This window comes from Colius striatus, chromosome 3 (genome assembly GCF_028858725.1).
Source record: "Colius striatus isolate bColStr4 chromosome 3, bColStr4.1.hap1, whole genome shotgun sequence".
NCBI lineage: Eukaryota > Metazoa > Chordata > Aves > Coliiformes > Coliidae > Colius > Colius striatus.
The window spans coordinates 71879723-71902799 of NC_084761.1; the positions used below are offsets into that span (position 1 = coordinate 71879723).

Genomic DNA, 23077 nt, shown 5'->3' on the forward strand with positions numbered 1-23077 from the left:
AAGTGGCTTCTTTTTAAGACTAGTGCCAGTAAGAATACTTTAGCAGGCGTTCTTGATTAATGTCAACACAATTCATGACAGTGTGTGATTTGGATTATGCTAACTGTATTCCAGGATGTTTGAGTATTCCTTTAGTAGTCAAGATGGAAAAACATGCAGATTTAATTATTTCAATATTGCTGGAAGTTCTACTGAGATAAAACATGACTTTCTGTCAGTTTAAATCCTGAATTCATAAATACATTTTAAACTTTATACCTGGTGATGTTCTCATCATGATGTATTGACAAAAGATCTGTGTTGCTGGAGAGGATTCTGTACCACAAGGGTCAAGAATTACATGCTTATTCTACAGAATTTATTCTTCAGTATATTTCTGAGTTTATTTATGGTAGAGATGCTCTTGACCTTTAGCTTAAGGGGGTGTATTAAGCTTGAGAATAACCAACAGATCTCTTGGTCACTATTTATTTTTGTATATGCTGTCAGGAGAATTTTGAGAAGGGAGCTTATTCTGTTTCTTTATGTGACTAAGGTGTAGCCTGCATGGAATTCTGCATGCTGTCCTGGCATCCCTGTGGACAAAGAAAGTAATTATAGGTCGCTAAGAATTTAGAGAAGAGGTGTGAGTATGAGTAAAGGATTGGAAAACATTTCAGGAGAATAAGGCTAAGGTGCACAATCTGTTTTTTGGGGCTTTTTAACAGAGAGAGGTTAAGGTGGAAGCACAGTTCACACGAGCAACAGAACTATGTCAATAAAAGACTTCCTACTCAGCTACATAAAGATAAAGTAAGATCCAACACCTGAAAATTCAAGCTAAAATTCAAGCTTGACAGCTTTCTTACGAGCAGATTGTTTCAATGACTGGAGTAGCTAGGGATTTATTTATCACTAAGACACAATATATTCTGCATCTCTGGGAGCTGTTAAGTCATGCTTGTATTCTCCTCTCTCCACTTTCTCTCCCACTCCCATCCCCCTGCAAAAAAGGGGGAAAAAAAAAGGAGCTCATTGAAACTGAAAGTAATATGTCATTTTCTTGTTTGCATTATAAAGAAAAGGCAGAGCTGATGATCACAGTTTTCAGAGTTTGTCATCTGTTTACCTTTGAATTAATTGTCTCAGTTGTCCTCCCTGCCAAACGTTCTTTGTTGCCACCTGTTCTTAACTCCTTGCAGCACTAATTGCTCTACAAGATAACTCTGTTCTCCTGGACATGTGAAATATTGCTCTAATATATAACATTCGTTTCTCCAGTGGATCTCTCTGACTCTACAGTCTAGACAGAATGTCACAAGCAATCAGCAGAATTCTTATCAGTTTCTATATATATGGAGGACTGTATCTGCTTGGAAATTATTGCTGTCAGAGTGATGTGACATTGACCAGGGGTAATACTGTTACTGAAGAACAGAAAGACCTTGTAGAACTCCAGAAGTAACTGTTGCCAACTCGTTGGTGTTCCATGTGTGTAGGACAAAATCAAAACTTGATGATCTTTTCATCACGTGTAAATGTCTAGCTCACACTTTATTAGATTTATCCTTTCAAATTGATTTACAACCATTAAATAATAGTCAATGTTTCAATGAAAAGCTTTGTATTTGAAGTATCTTAAATGGCAGGCATGGAACAATTTCACAGTGCAGGGAAAAGGAAGCTAGGAAAGACTAGCTACAGCTTTTGGATGCTCCAGCTACTGTGGCCAAAATGTAAGGTGGAAGAGTCCAAAGGGACTAAGATATATTTTGCCCATGCAGAGTAGAGCTGAATTCAGCACCCAGAGTCTCCTTCTGTCAGGAATCTCTGTCCTACTTTCACATGATCTTCTTGAGAGGAAATCTTATGCAACTGCAGCAAAATCCCAAGACTTTAGTGCCATTTATACTAGGGTTTGGGGAAAAAATTGACCCAGATTTCTGAATGTGAGACTTCTGAGTGCCTTTCAGTAAAGTGTAAGGAAGGTAATTTCTGAAAATGATTATGAGGATGGTGGTAGACATCAAGGGAGTTTGTGGTATTAAATATGTTTGGTTATGATTTGTCATAGTAATTTACTGGCTGCTGAACAATGACTCTGGTAGAGAGCTGAAAAGGATCTCAGACAAATAGTAAAGAAACTGAGGACAGAACATTCAAAACCAGTATTGTCCTTCACTGTCTGCTGCAATTTCTACTCTGACTGTAGTATTGAGAGGAAAATGTGGTGATCTTAATGACTTAATAATGACTACATTGGGAATGTATATGTGAATAACAAATGCTAACTTGCTTCATATTTTGAAGAAGCATGAAGATACTGTCTTTTGCCAAAACATATATTTGAAATGGGGGTGATGTAAGTATGGACAAGTTTTCCTACCTCCGTTTTCACTTCCATTTCCACATTGTCATTAAATTAAAAATATATGTCACAAAAATATTTAAGAGAAGAAATATAAATACACTAAACAGTAGATGGCTTCTACCAACAAAACAGTTTATTTGGACATTAAATTCAGGAAATACTGATGGTTTTCCTAGGGGATTTTTCCTATATTTGTCTATGTTGTATGCAAAGAGAAGTTTTGGAGAGCCATGGTACACTCCACAGTGCAACACTAATGTGAGATGAAGGGGAAACGCAGAGATGTATTTAAGTAATTGTAAACAGTCTGCAAAATAATTACTGTTCATAAATTACATTTTTAAAATATATTTTATTTTCATATCAAGTTCCTAATATAAATACTGATGTTCTTTGTTCTTTATTAAAGGTTTAGTTTGGTTGCAGTTAGCTTTTCATTAATGGTTACCACAAATATTTTCAAGAAGGTGGCCTTGGAAAATGGTGAAACCCAAGAAAGTTCTTTGATCGTGTGGAATTAGTTTCACAGGTTCAAGGCCATTTATTTCTCTGTTCTGTAACATGTATTTACGTGGCTTTTGAATCTAAACAAAATCAGGCACTCCACACTCCAGTTACAGTTACAAGTAGATTTTTCCAGTAATCATATTGGCTAGTAGTGATTCTCTGATTTATAAAGTACTCACTTCTGAAATAACACTTATTGGAAACAACATATCTGATTAGTAGCCTACTTCTGATGTGCTGCTGTAGTTTCAGGTCCAAGTAAACAGAAGCACTGCTTCAACTACAGTTTGTGAGCATGTGGGGCCATCAGCACCGTGACCTGATTTTGAGCTTGGATTAAAATGCAAACTAGTATTATCAGGACAGGCAAGGCAATCAATCAATCAGTTTTAGTCAGGAGAACACATTGTTTTTATAGCTTCCTATGAAAACTGAATGCCAGATGTGCAGGGTGTGAGTATATCAAATTATTTATACTGGTATCACAGTGAAGTACCTTATTAATTGTTAAAAATAAATAGTGAAATAAAACAAGAGAAAATACCTCTCTGAATGTACCTTGGTCCATTCTTAACTTCCTCTAGATGACTGACAGGAATTTTATCTTCAAAACACTTTGACACAGTTTTATAAGTATTCCCCTTGAAATCAGAGAGGCTAGTGAGCAGGACTTTCAAGAGACAGTAATGCAGTATTTTCGCTGCAGAGTAACAAACCCTCTTGAAGGTTCATATAGCTGTTGAGTCTTTCTAATATTTTCAGATTGGTTTGGTCTCAGATTATGGATTCGGGAAAGCTGTTTGTGGTCAATACTTCACAGCATCTCACAGCATTTTGTTGTGACCTGCATTACATTATCTGTTAGCAGTGCCAGCAAAAAATTTACATGTTTCTATACTGTTTCATTGAGTTTCCATGCTGTCACGCCTTGGAAAGACCAAAGGTGTGTGTGGTATGCTTTTAAAGGAAACTCTACAGAATTTGGGATTAGAAATGTTTATATATTACTAGTAAATGTATTTCATGGGTAGTGGTGTATAGATTTTGAGCTAATGCCTAAACTATTACTTACAGATATGTGTAACATAGTATAGATAATTATTTAAAAAGCATGGAAATATTATGAAATGTTACATATTTTGTACCCATTTATCAAGTTTGTACTGTGACGATTTTATCTCCGTTTCTTCATTAGTACCTTTTGAAATTGATAGTGCAAGTGAAAATATTTTGAGTGTTTCAGTATCATTAAGGAAGAAGAAACAGTTTAATATTGCATGCAAGTGTTTCAAAACTGTCCCTCTCTCCCTCCAGGTTGTGGAGAAAGGGGTCTTTGGGAGTGTCCTTTGAAGAAGCTGTGCATCCAACATACTATGATCTGTGATGGTTTCCCAGACTGCCCTGACATGATGGATGAAAAGAACTGCTGTAAGGGCTTATGCAGTTTATTAGTCCCATAAATGACTGATCACAGTTGTGGGATCTTGGGGTGCAAAAATAAATGAAAGTAAAAAGATTTTATACAGACATAAAGGCTTAGTCATTCCCTCAGTTTCCTTTTCAGGTATTTTGCGACACCAGTTTATCTCTTCCCTCATCTTGTCTGCTGTTGTTCAGATCCTTGGATCCTTGCTGTCTCCTTGGTCACTACAATCTTCTCTCTTTTTTTTTCCTCTCTCTCTCTCTCTCTCTCCTCTTTCTTGTGTCTTCACACTTTATTCCTTGTAGCTTCATCATTCTTCTTCCCAGCCTTTTTCAGCTTCATTCTAGATAGCTGCTCACTGCTTTTTTTTTCTTGAATTCCACTTCATGTCCCTCCTTTTTTTGATTTCTGTTAGCTTGACATTTCTTTGATTCTGTCCCCTAGCTTGGCTCCACAGGCTGCTTCTGCAATCCAAGTGGAGATAAGTATCAGAGATACAAAGCTGGTACACTACTGGTATGGGTGTACTGTCCATGTGCATAGTGTGAATCAGCTCAAAGTGCTGACAGTGTGCAATAGGCCCCTAGTCCTATGCAGGAGCTGCCCTGTGAGATGGGAAGAGGTGGAAGACAGGCAAATGGCAGCTGCTTTGCCATCTCTCACCTTGCAAGTGAGGCTGGGAGGGGGTGCTGTGAGATGTCACCTTCACTTTCATGAATATATCAGCGGTACTCTGAATCCTCTTCTTTTGAGAAAACCCGATGTTTGGGCATGTCCCCAGGACAAGGAACTAGAAAAGACATAATAGGTGGCACTCGGCCTGCATGAGAAAAAAAGATTTGCTTGGTTAACTTGAGACAGAGAGCTGAAATTTGAGTTCTCGAGGCAGTCCAGGGATTTCATAACTTTTGCTGAGACTGCAGGATATAATTTTAAAATTTAAAAAAACCCCACATAGCTCCTGAGTCTCTGGAGCTCTGTTGGTAGGGGCAGGATAGCAGACACATCTTACGTACTGTGTGGAGCTTATGAATATGTTTACCAAAACGACTGGCAGCCTGCATACATCACCAGATCTAACTTGGTTTCTTTTTGGGAAAACGCAGCTAACAGAATGTTTCTTAATCTACTTTTCCTTGTGAGCTTCATGCCACTTGACCTCCAAGCATTCTGTGTGCTGTAATCTGAAAAAGGAGAGTGATATTAGAGTGATTTGTTCTTGATCACACATTATATCATGGCAGAGAAAAGATTCTCCGAGGGCTCAAGCTAAGCTAATCTGTAATTATTAGACTAAATTAAATCTCCACTTTTGTGTCAGGGCTTGAAAATTCCAAAATGTCAGCAAAGGTTCCCCAGACGAGGACTTAGAAGTTTTGAAACATGCTCTCTCTAAAAGTCAGAGTTACAGAGCTTTTTCTGCTTTTGCATGCTTTAGTCCAGAGCCAGAAAGCTCACTTATGTCAGAGTAGGCAGCACAGCCTGCTCTATCTTTATGTTTTTCACTGTGGAGTACATTTTTTATACTAGTGTTGCAAATAAATGCTTGCTTTGTATGGCAATACAGGTGCTATACAACAGCCAGACATAGGCACAAGTGAACACAGCTTCCTTCCACCTGTTCTCCCCCTTTCTACCCTCCCCCCAGCTCTCAGAAGTCCTTAATGATGGAGTTCATAAAAGCTGGAAGAGGGGTGTGTTAGTGAGAAGGGTGCTGTAATGCTACACACCTGCCTTTTTTGAGGGGTTTTATTATGGTTGAGGGAAAGCTAAAAGTCACATAGAATCAGAATGGTAGGGGTTGGAAGAGACCTTTAGAGATCATCTAGTCCCACCCCCCTGCAGACGCAGGGTCACCTAGATGAGGTCACACAGGAACATGTCCAGGTGGGTCTTGGAAGACCTCCAAGGAAGGAGACTCCACAAGCTCCCTGGGCAGCCTGTGCCAGGGCTCCCTCACCCTCACAGTAAAATAGGTTTTTTTTATGTTTAAGTGGAACTTTTTGTGTTCCAGCTTCATCCCATTACTCCTTGTCCTGTTGCTAGCTACTATAGAAAAAAAGGGATGTCCCAACCTCCTGACACCCATCATTTAGGTATTTGTAAATGTTAATAATATCTCCTGTCAGTCTCTTCTTCTCCAGACTAAACAGCCCCAGTTCCCGCAGCCTTTCCTCATATGAAAGATGTTCCAGTCCCCTGATCATCTTGGTGGCCCTGTGCTGGACTGTCTCCAGAAATCCTCTGCCCCTCTTGAGCTGAGGAGCCCAGAACTGGACACAGGACTCCAGATGAGGCCTCACCAGGGCAGAGTAGAGGGGGAACAGAACGTCCCTTGACCTGCTGGCCACTCTCTTCTTGATGCATCCCAGGATGCCATTGGCCTTCTTGGCCACGAGGGCACATTGCTGGCTCATGTTCAGCTTCTTGTCAATCAGGACTCCCAGGTCTCTCTCTGCAGAGCTGCTCTTCGGCAGTTCGACCCCCAGCCTGTACTGGTGCATGGGGTTGTTCCTTCCCAGATGCAGGACTCTGCACTTGCCCTTGTTGAACCTCATGAGGTTCCTCTCTGCCCAACTCTCAAGCCGGTCGAGATCCCGCTGAATGGCAGCACAGCCTTCTGGGGAATCAGCCAGTCCTCCCAGTTTGGTGTCATCAGCCAACTTGCTGAGGGTACACTCTGTCCCCTCATCCAGGTTATTGATGAAGATGTTGAACAAGATTGGTTCCAGAAAATGCAAATGGAAGCTATTGTGGTTCCTGCACTGGACAGAGATTCAGGAAAGCTCTGTATAATGCTGCCAACTGGAAACCCTTATGAACTGGGACACCTATGAACTGTCTGTACATCAGTTCCCCATTTCTGAAGTGTTGACAAAAATAATTTTAAATAGCAAAGAGGATTCAAAATTGACTATAGAATTGCTGTGGCTGAAAGGAAATACACATGCATTGAAGTAAAATCACTTTTTTTCAAAGAGCATGGAGAAATAAATAGATTTGGAGCAGTCTCCTAAAAAGCATGGAACACAATATTTTCACTTAAGTCTTGTGGAAGGCTCAGACAGCTTTCATATGATGCGACCACAAATGATAGCACATAATCACAGAGCTTGCTGTTCCCAGACAACCTTCCTTCCCTTTGAGTTGCAATGCCCTCTTCCGCTGCATGGCAGCAGCCATCTCATGCCTCAGGGATACCCACCCTCAATTTTGTTGCAAATCCGTCTTGCTTGCTCTAGTCCATGCCTGCCTTCACCTGCCTTCTGATTTGTTCAGTCTCAATGTGTTTTTGTCCCTGCAGCGTTTTGTGAAGAGAGTGAGCTTGAATGTGCCAACCATGAATGTGTCCCACGTGAGCTCTGGTGCAATGGGCAAGCAGACTGCAGCGACAGTTCAGATGAATGGGACTGTGGTAAGTCAAGTGAAGCTTGAAGTGTAACAGTGCAACTAGATGAGAAAAGTGATGTTGCAGGGAACTTCTGAAGTGTGTAGATAATGTGTAAATTGGTATGGATAGAAGAGAGAGTAGGAAGAATTCAATTAGACAAAACTTATAAGGCTGGATTCTGTACTTGTGAAAATCAGCGTGAAATTCCTCCTGACTGCAATGGTGCAGATTGAAAGCCTATGAGAAGACAATCCTACAAGGTCCCTTTTGCACTGGCTAAAGACCCGCAGAATTACGCAACCTGCTTTTGCTCTCTATATCCAGATTAGGCCTCGTGCTTTTTTGTGAACTGTTGAAGTAGAACTCTCCAGGTATTATGCTTTAATTGAAATGAAGGTGGATTTAAAAAAAATGCACTGAAAAGAAGCAGATTGGAAGGTGGTAGCATGGCCTCTGAGATTTCACTGAGTTAACGTGTGTTTCTTTCTGCACGTGACAGTAGTTTTATTACTGAGTTTTTAGGTGCTTTGTATGCAATTTTAAATACAGAAAAGGCTATATTGTGACTTAGAGAAGCAAATATTTCTTGTTCATGTTGAAGTAGATTGTATAAATGTTTTAAAACATTTAGCATTGTCTGAATGTTAATAAACAATAGCGTTTAATAAAACCTATGGAGCAGAGAAGAATTGTTCTAGAAAGGCACATTTGAAAAGGATTCCTTCATACTCTGCTGTCGTGGTTTAACCTGAGGGGCAGTGCAACCCCACACAGCCTTTCACTCACTCCCACAGTAGGGGCTGGAAAAACCCTTAAATGTGAGGACTGAGATAGAGTTTAATAGAACAGAAAAGGAAGGGATAGTAGTAGTGGTAGTAATGTTGTTATATATAAACCAAATGATGCGCAGTGCAGTTGCTCACTGCCTGCTGACTGATGTCAGTTCCCAAGCAACAACTCCTGGCCAGCTTTGCCCCTCGCTCATATACTGAGCGTAGCATCATATGGTGTGGAGCGTCCCTTGGGCCATTGCCTTGGGGCCATTGCTCCTGCCTCTGTCTCCTGGCAACTTCTTGTTCCCTCAACTGGCAGGGCAGCGTGAGAAGCTGAAAGAGCCCTTTCCACTGCTTAGCAACCACTGAAACATCAGTGTGTTAACAACATTGTTCTCATCCTAAATCCAAACCACAACACTATACCAGTTACTGAGAAGAAAACTAACCCTACGTGAGCCAAAACCAGGAGACTTTCTCATGGTGAGAAACAGAAACACCTTCAGCATATAGAAAAAATGCAAAATTACTGGCTGTGTTAAGATTAGTGCTATAAAAGCAAGAATCAGAGGAACAATTTAACTGAAACCAGTATGTATTTGGGGAAGGAACGCATACAACCCAGTATCTTTTAAGGGATTCTGGAAAGGGAGAGGTGTAAATTTCTGGTTTGGGCATTTTGAGAAGCTTTTTGGGTGTGATAAAAACAGTTCACACACTTTTATGCATGAATTAAGAAAAATAGAAATGGTCATGATTTTTTTTTGTAAACAGTAGTTATTTTTTCTTCCTCTAATTACACATACATGTTGTCATGAGAGGAAAAGTGCATATTACCAAGTGTCAAATGATGGTATCAGTTTTATGTCAAGCAGCATTTATGTCCTAAATTAGTTCATTGATTTCAATTGGACTGCTTGTGGGGTGAAACATCATCTAACAAAATTAATGCTGTCAGAAACACGAAACATGTGTGAACCTGTGCTGGTGAGTCAAGGGTATGCTGGTTTATTGTAATCTTCAAGATGCCTTTGTTGTTTAGTGTCTCCTGCCATTGAATGTTAGCGAGGTTCTGATAGCCAAGGCTGCCTTGGTTTTAAGTTATGTGGCTACTGAGCATATAAAATCAGCAAAAGTGCCAGCATCTTGGAAAACTCTTCTGAATGTGGTTGTATTGTTTTCAATATGCCATTTATAAAACTAAGTATGTGAAATAATAGTGAACTTGTTCTTCTTTTTCTTTGCAGTTACCTTGTCTAAAAACACAAATTCCTCGATGTTCCTGACCATTCACAGGTCAGCTGCTGATAACTATGTTTGTGCTGATGAGTGGCAAGAAAATTTAAGCCAACTGGCCTGCAATCAGATGGGTTTAGGGTAAGGTCAGTAGTTTGTAGGATTGATGATTTTCCTAGGACAGTTGGAGTGCTGGAGTTAGATGTGAATGATCATTGATCACTGCAATGTTAGACATAGTGTGGAAATGATTCACAGAGGAAAGAGGTAATGAAATGTTGTGAACTATGGCCAGAAAAAAAGCTTACTGAAATCCAGGCACTTTCACTGCTTCGGGAAAAAAAAAAAAAACAGGATTGTAAAAAAAAATGTGTTTTGAGAAGACAGTGATGTCTTGCCAGGCCTCGATATTTGAACTTGCAGTTATTGCCAAGACTCGGAATTGTTTGGCAATGTGATACTCTGTCTTCCTAAGGAATTAAAGCAGACTTGTCTTAGGAAATACAGGAAAATTTCTCTGCATTCATTTGCATTCTGCAGAAAATACTGTGAGTTGGACAGGCAGATACATTTAATTTGCATCTATCTGAACATAGATTTGTTAAAGATAGAGCTTTGCCTGTGGAACTCAGGAATAAAAATGCATTTGTCTTGCTGGACACGTGTACTAAATTAACAGCTGCTTTAGGGACTAGTCAATGCAAAGTATAACTGTTAGATAAAGACAAGTTCATCCTCTCTTGTTATTCAAAGCTGTCTTCTGCTAGGAAAAGACAAGCCTGATGGATATACCATAGAAGGATGTCTCATGTCAATGTCCGATCCTCAAACTGTATTAAGAAGTGTGTTTTCCATTAGTGTTTACCACTACATATACTAGCATGCAATCCTGTTCTTTATACCTTTCTCAAAAACACTGGAGGATAAAGGCCCTGGGTTACAGTGTCGGCACTTAACCTGCTCTCTATTGCCTTACACTGTGTGGATGCTTGGCATCATTTTTGACAGATGCCCCGGATCCAAGACCACTTGTACTGAAGGGGCTGCCTGCCCTTGGCACACAATTCTGTATTCCTCTAGCTAGTTTAGTATATCTAAATAATATTGACATTATCTTTATGCTTTTCCTTTGTATAACATCCTAATAAGCTTAAACTCATTTGACACATTCAAGTGAAGTTAGTGCTTTTGTGGCTACTCTGTTGTCTAAGAACAAACCAATGGTCTTAACATTAAGAACGCTTTTCTTCTTTGTGATCTGATCTAGGTGGACCTGCTTTAGCAGGGGGGTTGGACTAGATGATCCCTAAAGGTCCCTTCTAACCCCTACCATTCTATAATTCTATGATTCTTCTTCATATTTCAGTCTTGTAGTCCTAATACAAAATTTGTTTAGCTTCTCTATGATGGCTGCTGCCAGGAAAACAAAAAGAGGATTAAATTATCACAGACCTCTGATTCCTTCCTTTTTTTTCAGAGTCTTAAATTAGCACAAGTAAAAACTTATACCTTCCTGCTTCTTCACTGAGAGTTGCTAACAGATGTCATCAACATTATCACTTCTAAGAAATATATGAGACGCAAATAATTCTTAAATCTCAAAAATCCTTTTTCTAGCAGGGGAAGATATTCTACCGCCCAGTTTTTCTACAAATCTTGTTTTGTAGTGAGAGGTGATTGTGTGACGGGCAGTGAGAAATTCCAGTTCAAATCAGAAGCCTACAGCTTCAGTCTGACTCTAATACTAATTTCTAGTTCTGCCTGGCAGTACTTCAGAAAAACAAAGTATTGTTTGTCTTTCCTTTCTTAATGACTGATTTTGTCAATCACCTGAAGATTGATTTTCTTAGCTATTCTCCAGATTTTTATGAAGTTTGGAAATATCACTAGTGATTACCTCCTTTTTACCAAAAAATTTAAGAACTATTTAATCACACGTGTTTCTGTTTTCTGTCAATGCTGTGAATCTTCTTAATTTCCATTTTTCTACACCTCCATAAATTTTCACATTAAAAGTTGCAATTTCTGTGATTTCAATGCTGTTAAAATCAAAGGTTTGATCTTTTACTTCATATTGTATGGCACAGCCATGGCTTTGTAGAATTCTGCTTCACATCACGAAACATCTTAACCGGTAAGTATAGATAGGAAACGTTCTGCTCCAGCTCCGAAATAGGTCTAGTTTGTTTTACAGTAGTGCATGTATGCATTATGTTCTGGTGTAACACAAGGTTTCCTTTTTCAAGCCTCTTGTCACATGAAAATTAAAATTAAAACAATGAAATTGCAGAAACTGAACAGAGAACTGAACAGAGGAGTGTTTCTGAACAGAGGAGTGTTTCTGTTACTTTGAAGGGAAAAGGAGTCCAATTCATGGTTTATACTTTATTCTAAACTTTCAATTTAATACATTTGTGAAAGTTTTCCACAGTGGAATGGGGACAGTGAGTTACTGAAACCAATGCTATTCAGAACTATCACATATTATGTTACTTTTAATGATGAGCAGAATATTAACGTTGTAACCTAAAGTTAATCCCTGCCTTCTATTTTGCTTTAGGGTTTTTTTGGGGAGGGTTATGATTTAGTATGCAGGTTGTAATGTTTCTTATATTTCACTGTAAGCTTTGACTGTTGTGCACATTGATTAGCAGGTAATGGGCTAAAATGCTTTGAACACTATTTCTTTAATATTTCTGTTGGGCAACTTATGTACTAAGTTTACTCTAAACATTACTTTTTCCTGTTGTGAGCACATTTATAATGTAGAAGACAAACTGGATTTTATTTTTCTTTTTTTTTAAATTCTGAAAATTCCTCTCTTAAACACACATAAAGGAATTCATAGCTTGAAATTAAATTTATTACAGGAAAATTCTGATTTGTTAATTGAAATTTGAAAAATTGGTAAAATCTAAGTTAGAATTTCCCACTCAAGTAGACGTAAGTGCTACTGCAGATTACAACATCTTGCTTTTCTCGTGTTATGAATGATTGATCATTGAATATCTTTTATTGAAATTGACTGAGATCATATGAAACTGCTTAAATTAAAAAACTAAGATATTTGAGAATTGTATATGTCATTTGATGTTCATTAGATCTAGCAGGCATGTGTTTTTGAAGCAGCAAGACTAACTTTGCTGTGGTTCAAGCTGTACAGTGACCTCAAACTGGAAGTGGAATTTGTAAGGAGTGGATGTTTAGTGAAAACTTACAAGAACTGGTATGGAACAACAGCATAAGCATCTGGAGAAATAATCAGAAAAGATGGAGACATTAAACAAAAAAACCCAGAAAAAAACACAAAAGAAGCCCACAGAAAATACTGAGCAAAACATATTATGTTTCTAAGATGCTGAAGACTTAATAATTAGGGCTAAATTAAGAACATAATAAGTTATACACTGATCTTTCAAAGTAGGTAGTCTGGCTGAAATTCGTCCAGAAGCACTTAAGATTTGTGGCTATGGCAGATCTCTGTTATGGCTGCCAGGAATGGTGGCCATTAGTTTTGAGAAGGGTGAAGACTGGCTACACGAGCCTGAAAACATTTAGGTATGCCATTTTCCATTAAAAAAGGAAAAAGAGTAAGATGCAGAGATTTACTAACTAGTTTCCTAGCTTCAGTTATCAAAAATTAATTATAGAAGTGTAAAGTCTTAATGACAGACAGAATATATTTATCAATAACATGTCAGAGTCACTTCTTTTATTCCCTGAAAAGGTAGAGACACTGTGGACAGTGAAGAAACAGTCGATGTGATGAAACGGCTTTTGAAATAAGTACGGAGAGATGGACAAAGATGAAATGATACGAGATGGTTGATGATTCATTGTCAAAGCCTAAAGATGTATCATTGGGGGCTAAACACATCCCAGTGTGGCTGGGGTGACACTCGGTGTGCTCATGAGTTATCCAGATGATACAGTGGAATAATAGAATCATAGAGAGCACGCTTAATAATTTTTAAGCATCAAGCTGGGAGGGTCTGAAAAGGATCTTGGAGGACAGGGTTAGAATTCAAAACAATTTTGTCAGACTCAAGAAATGGCCTGAATTAACCAGGAGTGTTTACGTGTAATCCCCAGTTTGTGTTAGATTTTGGCTACGTGAGGAGAGTTCAGAATATGGCCATGGCCAGACCTAGAAAGCATGGTCTGTGAAGAAAGGTTGAAAACTTGAAGGGAGGTGTAAGAGCCTTCAGATTATGTAAAAGGCCGCTGCAGAGTGGCAAGGAATAAACTGTTCTCAATTTCCAGTGGAAATAAGACCGAAGTAATGAGCTTAAAAGGCAGAAAGATTTAGAACAAGCATTAGAAAAAATATTGCTAATTGTAAATCCTGGAGTATATTGCCTGGAAATGCTGAGGATTCTCCATCATCAGAGATTTTATAAATAGGGTAGATGAAAATCTGTCAAGAGAGTTTAGATATAGCTCATCTTATTTAGATTAAAGGAATGGATCAGATAGCCTCATAAGATTTGTTTTCGATGAATTTCCTAATAGTTAACTGTTTCTGTTAACTGTTCAGTGAAAGAAAGCCTTGTGGAAGGTTTTTTTTCATAGGCCATAATTCCATTTCATTCTTGGAAACCTAATAAAAATCTAAGTGGAAGACATACTTGCCTTTTACTGCTAAGCTTGGTGTTTCTATCACTTCAAATGCAGAGGGGGGGAAAATAAAAATAGAAGATGGGTTTTTGTTGTGCAAATTTACTAAATTTACTTTAACTATGGCACTTTTGATGTGGTCCTGGAGAAGCCCATAGACTGAGACAACAGGTGCCCTGAAGTGTATTTGTTTAGTGTTCTGTTTGAGTGATATGAGCTCAGAATCATAGAATCACAGAATGGTAGGGGTTGGAAGGGACCTTTAGAGATCAACCTCCCTGCAGAAGCAGGTTCACCTAGATCAGGTCGCATAGGAACATGTCCAGGCAGGTCTTGAAGACCTCCAAGGAAGGAGACACTTCTGCTTCTGCTTTGCATTTCTGGAGCACAGGATGGGTCTGGCTAAAATGAGTCTGTGTTGCTCTGCCTCCCTCCTTTATTCTGAGTGCTTTACAGCCACTAGTGTAATCATAGAATGGTAGGGGTTGGAAGGGACCTTTAGAGATAATCTAGTATTCCTGGCATAGCAACCACTCCCTGGACAGTGAAGGGCTCAAGACTCAGAGGCTTACACCAGCTGGAGGACTTCCTCCTCCTTCTCTAACATTTTTAGCTCATGTTCTCTCATTCTCTGGTGATTCTCAGTGTGCTCTGGCCTCTACACAAATGTGAGCCATTGTCTTAAGCTTTCTTCTGCTAGAAATTAGGCAAGTGGGGGTCCTTGCCTACCTGAAAGGAAACCTTGTATAAGTATCATCAAAGGGAAAATGTTCTATGAACGTTTATAAAAGGCATTTGAAAGACATAAATTAGGGCATTATTATATCAAGCTGTGACCAGCAAAGAAAAAAAGGCATAGCCGTAGTTTTACTAAGTATAACATCTGTATTGATAGTGATGAAATTTCATACAGGCTTAAGTGTTTTGTAGGTTGTTGCACTGAACTGTTTTACTGTGAGGGTGAGGGAGCCTTGGCACAGACTGCCCAGGGAGGCTGAGGAGTCTCCTTCTTTGGAGGTCTTCAAGACCCGCCTGGACATGTTCCTATGTGACCTGATCTAAGTGGACCTGCTTCTGCAGGGGGGTTGGACTAGATGATCTCTGGAGGTCCCTTCCAACCCCTAACATTCTGTGATTCTATGATTCAGAAGTACATATCTGCTTCATAATTATAACATCATGAGCTATAATTCAGACTGCGGGTTTCAGCAGTATAATCTGGTATTTGGGACAATATAAATTTGGATCCATGAAATGACATGTTACTTGCACTTTTTTTGCACAATTTTGAATACATGTTTTATAGTTCAGACACTGTGTATGGCTACAGAAAATGTCAGCGTACAGAGTTATGAAATTGTGAACATAATTGATCACAGAAGGACATTAGGCAGATTGTCGTCTTAGGGAAAAAGTTTCTGCACATTTGGTGGGAAAAAGTGGGAAATAAGCATATGATGGAAGTGGGGAGAGTTTTATGTGTTTGATATATGCAGGCATGGAGGAGGAAAGCTCTTTTGTGTAGCAAAATGCTTTCTCTAAATGAGAAAAAAATATGGCCTTTAAAAATGCTTGTTATTATCTGCGTGCTCATTCTGTGTAGTAGACAATAGAATTTTATTTGTTTAATATGCCCAGAGAAGGTTCTGAGAAATAAGTCATGTAACAGGCAGGGCCGTGACCTTAGAGCTTAGTTAATTCTGCCTGCCCTGTTAAAAACATTTCCATATGGTTGCATTGACAATTTACCATAAACCAGAGTTCTTTATCTTTCTTAATTTGTGCAATCAGGTGGTTAGAGGATGCTGCACTTTTGTAAATGTTTAAGAAGAAATATAGTTAATACTGAAATAATTTGACTTAAACCGTTACCCTGGCCAGCATTCTTAGGCAATGCCACGAGAGACTGGGTACATAGGCAAGCTTTAGGACACATGACAGTTTTTCTGAACTCTTACGCAGGAACCAGGATTTATAATTTGACCTTTGACAAGCATTCAGGAGAGCAGTCGTTGAAAGTCCTCGTCACTGACAGGGATTGATGGATAATCATGGAAAGTTCTGTGCTAGAAAGTTGCACGGCTTGTAAAGCCATTTAAAAAATACACTTTTGTTTTCATTTAGCAATTGAGATGTACTGAAAAAGCAGTTTCTTCAGTGGCTTGAGTCCATCAGAAAATAAGCAAACTGAGGAGGAGGTGGATATGTGAAAGTTTCTCCTGGTGAGAAAGCCATTCTAGCTTACTTTCATCTTCCTGTTCATTTGCTGCAGAAGGGCAGGTTTGACATCATCAAAGTCCAGTATTGTTAACACGACCCAGGATGCTCTTTGCAGTTAACTTGAAATGGATTTCCAAAGATAGGAATGTAAGAAAATATTTTTTTCCTTTTGGCTGTTCTATGTATGAAGATCTACTTTTTGAATTTTTGGAGGCAAGAAACTGTAGAAACAGTGAGTGTATCTACTACAGTAAATGCCACCAGGAGGCTGTTGCTGTTTCCAATTCCAATTCTGGTTCTTGTCAGAAAAATACAACGTAAGAGATGGTGATGTGTTAGCTGGGCTGGCTTCTTGGGGTGATTTCGTTCCCCTGTGATTTTGCCACTCATGGCTTTGATGTAATGTTCAACTGTGTATCTTTGGAGTAAATGGGAGGCATTAGGGCCTCTCCACTATCGTAGTGAATATCTTTCATTTTTTTCAGAGGACCATCCAAAACAGAAATTGTAGCAGAGGACGAGGAAATGCAGCATCAAAAATGGCTCAATCTGCACTCAGACTGGAAGAATAAAAATGCATCCACTTTACATGCTCTTCTAGTGGATGGGTAAGTAACAAGTAAATGAGATTTATTTGACTGCTGTGGGTAGCTGTGTATCAATAGAGGATGACAAACTCCCTTGGGTAAGCTCTTTGTTCCCTAGGTATCTGTGTAAAAATAAATCCTGTCACATACTCATGTGAGTTGTTAAGATACAATCTATAGTTACTTTAGTGTCTATTACAACTGTAGTTTCCTTTGAGTCCACCTTGTGAAGCCTCAGGTGTCCCTTTTGCTAGACTAACAGCATGGAGGTGGTGTCCTGCACCAGACAGCTTCATTAAATCCCAGCTGATCAAGAAAGTGCTGTACAGCATAACCTGTAGCAACATCTTCCCATCCTCTGCAGCCCATGTAGTTTGGGTTCATATATTTGGAGTGACCACAGCTTCTTCAGCAGAAGTGCTGAAGTGCTTTATGCACTTAGAGTAGATTTCTTTAGCTACTCCTCTGGCTTCAGATAGTGGTATATTCCTTTTAATTAACTTGACTAAGCAGGTAGTTGGTAATGAGAAGCCAGACTCTCATGCTTGAGAAATTCAGAGTGAGACTGAAGAGCCAATCAACTTAAACATCCAGGACAGAACTGGAGGACCACCCCATCTGCAGCTGTGTTCTCTAAAAAGCAGATTCATTGCTGCCTTGTTCTCTTTCCAATGCCTAGGGGATTTCAGAACATCTTTCTTCCATAGAACGTCTTTCTGTTTCACAAGGAAAAACTGTCTTGAACAAATGCAGAGGTACAACATGCGTGAGGACACAAATCTGAGAAATACACCTACTTTTCTTTTACTTGGCTCTTGTTATTTTCTGTAGTGAAACTTTAATGGCAGATTAAAAAGATTGTGTCTACAAGCTCCTGCTTTTGCTTTGCTGCACCTCGACTTGATACTAGTTATGGTTCATGTTAGTATTTTCCCCTTCATTTAAGTTCATTTTTTATTTCTGTAAGGAGGGCCATTACAGGTTGATGCCTGATACTAGAAAATTTTCTTTTAAACTCCTTTCTCACTGTCTCTTCTCACTAACCTAATGGTATCTAAATGCTTTTCTTCAGAGTAACATGAGAATAAGCACCTTGAGTTGTGACCAAGGTTGTGACCAGTTGCAAGGGCAGGCCAACAATCACGTTCTGTTCAGTCACTGAAGTGCAAAGCAGAAATTTCAAAGTTCTTTGCCCTGTTTGAAAGTGCTCTGCTAGAAAGTACACGTGAAGGGATGGATTTGGAACCTCAGAGTTATAAGATCTAGTAGCAAAGTGCGGCAAAGTACAGAGAAAACATCAGTAATGAGGTTTATTGATAAAGCTATTACAGAGATGAAAGTAGGAACAGATGTTCTAGACTCCTCAAATCCAGAAAAAGGTTAACAACAAGTGAGAAGCTAAGGCCTTGCATGAAGAGTGAGGCTGGTTTTGTTTTGGCTGTGTCAAGCTGTATCTAGGTAGCTCTGGCTGGTGCACCCCATGCTGATCTACCAGTCATCCTGCTGGAAGACGCCCAGGCCACCCCCTTCTCAGGTGCCTGCCTTGCTTTCTAGCATAAAGTAAGTTGCACAGGGGACAATATGTATTTAGTCTCTTCCCAGCATGAGACTGAGCCAATCCCAGTAGCTGGACAGTGCTCCTGAGACCTGCAGTCTAGGTGTATTCATCTGTATCACCTTCAGCATGTAAAATGTCTGTGCCATGGAGTATGTTCTGTATTTAAACAAGCTGTCAGGCTCCTGGACTACTGGGAACTTGGACAAGAACTAACAAATGCAAGTGTTTAATGCAGATTCATTCTGAAATTTGACTAGACTTCAGCAACGTCCAGTTTTGTGTGTTATTTTTTTCCCTATGCTTTTCAGTTTCATCAATGTATCTTATTTTTTGGCTGTGTATTGCAGTAGCCCAGTCCTCCCACATTTCTTTCTTCTCTCATCTGAGAATTTTCAATATAAATGGTATTTCTGTTGTTTTAATGCTTGCTTTTGAAAGCTTCCTGGATCTTTTCAAAATGCCCAAAGTTCTAAGGCAGGAAAGATCACCTATTATCAAAGGTATTTCAAGGAAAATGCCATCCTTCATCTGTAAGGGAGAGGAGACTGTCAATCTCTGTGCTTTCAAGTGCCATAAATTAAGACTTGACAGACTGTACATCCCAGCTGACCTCAGAGCTGGATCAGTGCCCAGAAGACAGCGAGGCAAGTCTGCAAAATACAGGGCACCCACTCATGAAATGCATTGTAAAGCTGAACTAATATTTTGAGTTATCTCCAGGCAGATGCTGGAAATCGTGGATGATCTGGTCTAAGAAACTCCTTGTGTTTCTTTTTACAGTTTAGGGGAATTTTTAACAGCTGGTTCACAAAGAGTACAATACCTGTTCTGATTTACAAATTACCAAAATTGCACCAATTAATTTCCACTGTGTTCTTGTTTTGATATTTAGACAGACGTGTCGAAGCAGAAGCAAAGTCGCTGTCTTGTGCACTAAAGAAGGTAAGAGAGAAGTGCATATAAAACAAGGATGTTTTTCAAGATGTGTTAAATTACTTTAACAAATGCATAAGTTTAATGCAGATTCATTCTGAAATTTGACTAGACTTCAGCAACATCCAGTTTTGTAATGTTTGGTGGGATTTTTTTCCCTTATTCAATTCAATTTTATCAGCTTTTCTTATTTTTTGACTACGACAGAGACTGTGTATTGCAGTAGCCCAGTCCTACTCCAACAAATTGAGTTTTGTCAGCAGTCAGGTTCTGAAAATTCATTTGAGAAAACTCCCTGCTGAAAATATCCTTTACCACCAGAATGGTTAGCCAGATATCTGCCTGGGAGTTGAAGCTATGATCTGTTTAGTTGTGAAGCTAAAGAGGATTTAAGAAGAACCTGAAGTAGAAACCTGCAGACCAAGTTTGTGGGCAGAGCAGATTGTAAAAGTTTAAGTGGTTTGAAAATGCAGAAATTCTTTGTCTTCAATGAAATTATGTTCTACAGACAAGGAGAGTTTGCTGAAGAACACTTAAGTTATGAATTAGCTTGACACAGGAGAAAATTAATCCCAAAGCATGACCTGAATTTGGGAAACTAATGAAAACATTTGCTATTCTTATCAGAAAAAAAAGTGCTCATAGGAGCTTGTCAAAGGTGTTTGCTTCTGACATATGTTGCTTTAGGTACACTTAAAATCCTTTGCTCTTGGAAGTTAAGTGAACACAATAAGAATTATAAGTAACAAGTAACCATTACTCCAGTTTATTTCTTCATCACTAACTTCGCACAGACACATGCAATAGCAGCATGTCGTCCTTTGTGAGGCTAATTGCAGAAGCTGGTGGTGTTATTTGTTCCCTAAATCAGATTGAGTATAAACAGGGTAAATAACATCTGCCATTTTACAAATCCAGAATGTAAAGTGGAACAAAAGTGAAGGGCTAACTCCTTCAGAAAAATAGCTGTCTGGCAGATAGGAACCTGGTATAATTTCCAGTTGAAGTGGCTTATAAAGTAGAATGGACAGAGTGGTAGGATGTCTGCAAACCTTCAAGTCTTCTCCCTTAGCAGTTTCCACAGGCAAAGCAAGTTTGATGCCGTGTAGGTGAGCAAACAGTGTGACACTCACCTCACACCTGGCTTAAGAGAAGCCTTGTTACTGCTAAGCAGATTTTCCAGAAGCGGTTCTTAGGGATAGTCAAAAGTAGCCCAGAGGCATTGCTAGCTGACAGAAAGACAAGGACAGAAACCCAGGACACCTTCCCAAGGGCAGCCTGGTAACTAACTCCTGAGGGAAAGGGAGTCAGACATCAGCTTGGTTAATATTTCAGTCTGAGGTGGTGAAACTTACTATCAGGAGAGCAAATTCTTTGATATGAAGGTTGAAAACGGATCAGTGTGTTTGGTATGATTCTATGATATATCTCTATGATATTTACGTGTGGTGGTTGATGACTTCATTTACTGCACCGTTCAGTGTAATTTCCTGATTCTGTTAATACTGTTCGGTGCCTAGTTTTCCTGCAGCAGGCCTTGCATGCGCTGCCTATGTGGTAATTAGTAACTCTGCCTTCTGCCTCTGTTGCTCCCCAGACTGTGGCCGTCGCCCAGCCGCTCGCATGAGCAAGAGGATCCTCGGCGGCAGGACCAGTCGGCCAGGCCGATGGCCATGGCAGTGCTCCCTGCAGAGCGAACCCAGCGGGCATGTATGCGGCTGCGTTTTGATTGCAAAGAGATGGGTCTTGACTGTAGCACACTGCTTTGAAGGGTGAGAGGGCTCAGTTTTACTGTTCATATAAACTTGCACACGTTTATTACCAAGACCTCACTCCTCTGCCAAACACACTGGGAGTAGTCGATGACCTTTGTAGAATGGCAAATCACAAAGGCCTGCCTTGAAGAGACTAAAATGAAAAGTAAATGGTATAAACCAGCATAAGCTAGATTTTCACACACCTTATTATTCATTGCTGGTGCCTCTGTTGTTGAAAGCTAAATGAATTTGCCCTGAATTCCAGCAGGAGCGAGCAAAAGGAAGAAGCACTTTGCTCTCATACAACTGCCATAGATGAAAAAAGAATTCATTCTGGCCACCAGCATGAAGATACCAATGGAAAAATGCTGTGGCCATTGGTAAAAATAAAAACTACTCACAATGCAGCTGACATGTGGAAGTCACTGCTTTCTCTGATTATAAACACTCAGGACTGCGTTTATGAAAAAGTCAGCCTTAGCTGCTACTTGGGCCTTGTGGTAAACAGTCTGGAGTGCAAATCATGCCAATGTCTTGGTTATTGTCAGCTTTTTTGAGCTAGCAAACACTTATTTTTAATGAACCAGAGACTTTGGAGTGAAATTTATTACCTCATTTCTTAGGTCTTGTACTGAAATTCTTTAATTTGGTTTCTAAAGATAATTGAAATGTAGTTTCTGCCATAGCTGGCAAGTACTTTTCTGCTATGCAGTTGTCATCAGTGTTTAATCCTGCTTTAAACTGGTATTTGCTCACTGGAAATTATTTTAGACTACGCTAAACAACCTTCTTTCTGTTCAAGCCAGCGGAAATTCTGTGGCAAACAAGTATCTCTTGATGGACAGTTATTTATAACACTCAATGTAATTGCTCCCCTTTCCAGTAATAATTTACATTTTGTCTGTTTCTGTGTTCTTTCATATTTGTTGTGGTTTTTCCTTTTTTGGATTTGGTTGTTTTTTTTTTTGGGGGGGGGGTGGGGGGGGTGGGGGCTGTTTCCTGGCTAATGCTGGAACTTGTGGTAGGGGCAAAGTTTGTGGCTTTTGTGTAGAAGCCAGAAAACATCAGACAGGTGATGGTGTGAGTATCTCAAGGTATGAGGATATAAATGGACAGCTAAAAGAAACAGTATTGCGGAGACTTCAGTTCTGACTGTCACATCGTATCAAGCCCTAAGGATATTCAAGAACTGATTACATTGAGAGAGAAGTAATAGCCAGAAACTTAAAAGAGTAACCTTAGATGAGCTTCCTTCCAAACTGAGTGCTAAACCTGAATAATACAAACAAGATTATTATATTTATCATATTTTAGGTCCTGCACAAGGAATTTCTCTTTCTCTGTCTATTTTGGGGAATATTCTGGAATACTTCCTCTCTGGAATACTTCTTTACCTTCCGGTGACATAAAGGGTGGGATTTAGAGGTAGATCCTTCAGTTACCTTGAACTGGGTAAGAGAATTATCCATTATCTCTTACCCCATTGAATGGGTGAGAGATTTCTCTTATTGGTGAAAGACACGCAACAACACTGTCAAATGTATAAAGTAAAAATTCCCCCATTTTGTCAAATACAGAAAGACTGCCACTACATTTTGCAGCTCTTCATTTACCCCTCCTTTAGGGCTATATTATATCTGTTTGAGCTCAGGTCTCTGTCACATTTGTATTCTGAATGCCTTAAAGTACTAAGATATTTCGGTTTAATAATTCATTGAGGAGTTA

The 23077-nt window shown here is 39.4% G+C and overlaps 1 protein-coding gene across 1 annotated transcript in view; it reads left to right on the forward strand.

Moving 5' to 3' along the window:
- CORIN (corin, serine peptidase) overlaps nt 1–23077 on the forward strand; it is a 134801-nt gene that overhangs the window by 107613 nt on the left and 4111 nt on the right. The window contains exons 14-19 of the mRNA XM_061993205.1: nt 4172–4285; nt 7585–7695; nt 9692–9821; nt 17003–17125; nt 19555–19604; nt 21193–21367. Of these exons, the coding sequence (XP_061849189.1) occupies nt 4172–4285; nt 7585–7695; nt 9692–9821; nt 17003–17125; nt 19555–19604; nt 21193–21367 (703 nt within the window). The remainder of the gene's footprint in view (nt 1–4171; nt 4286–7584; nt 7696–9691; nt 9822–17002; nt 17126–19554; nt 19605–21192; nt 21368–23077) is intronic.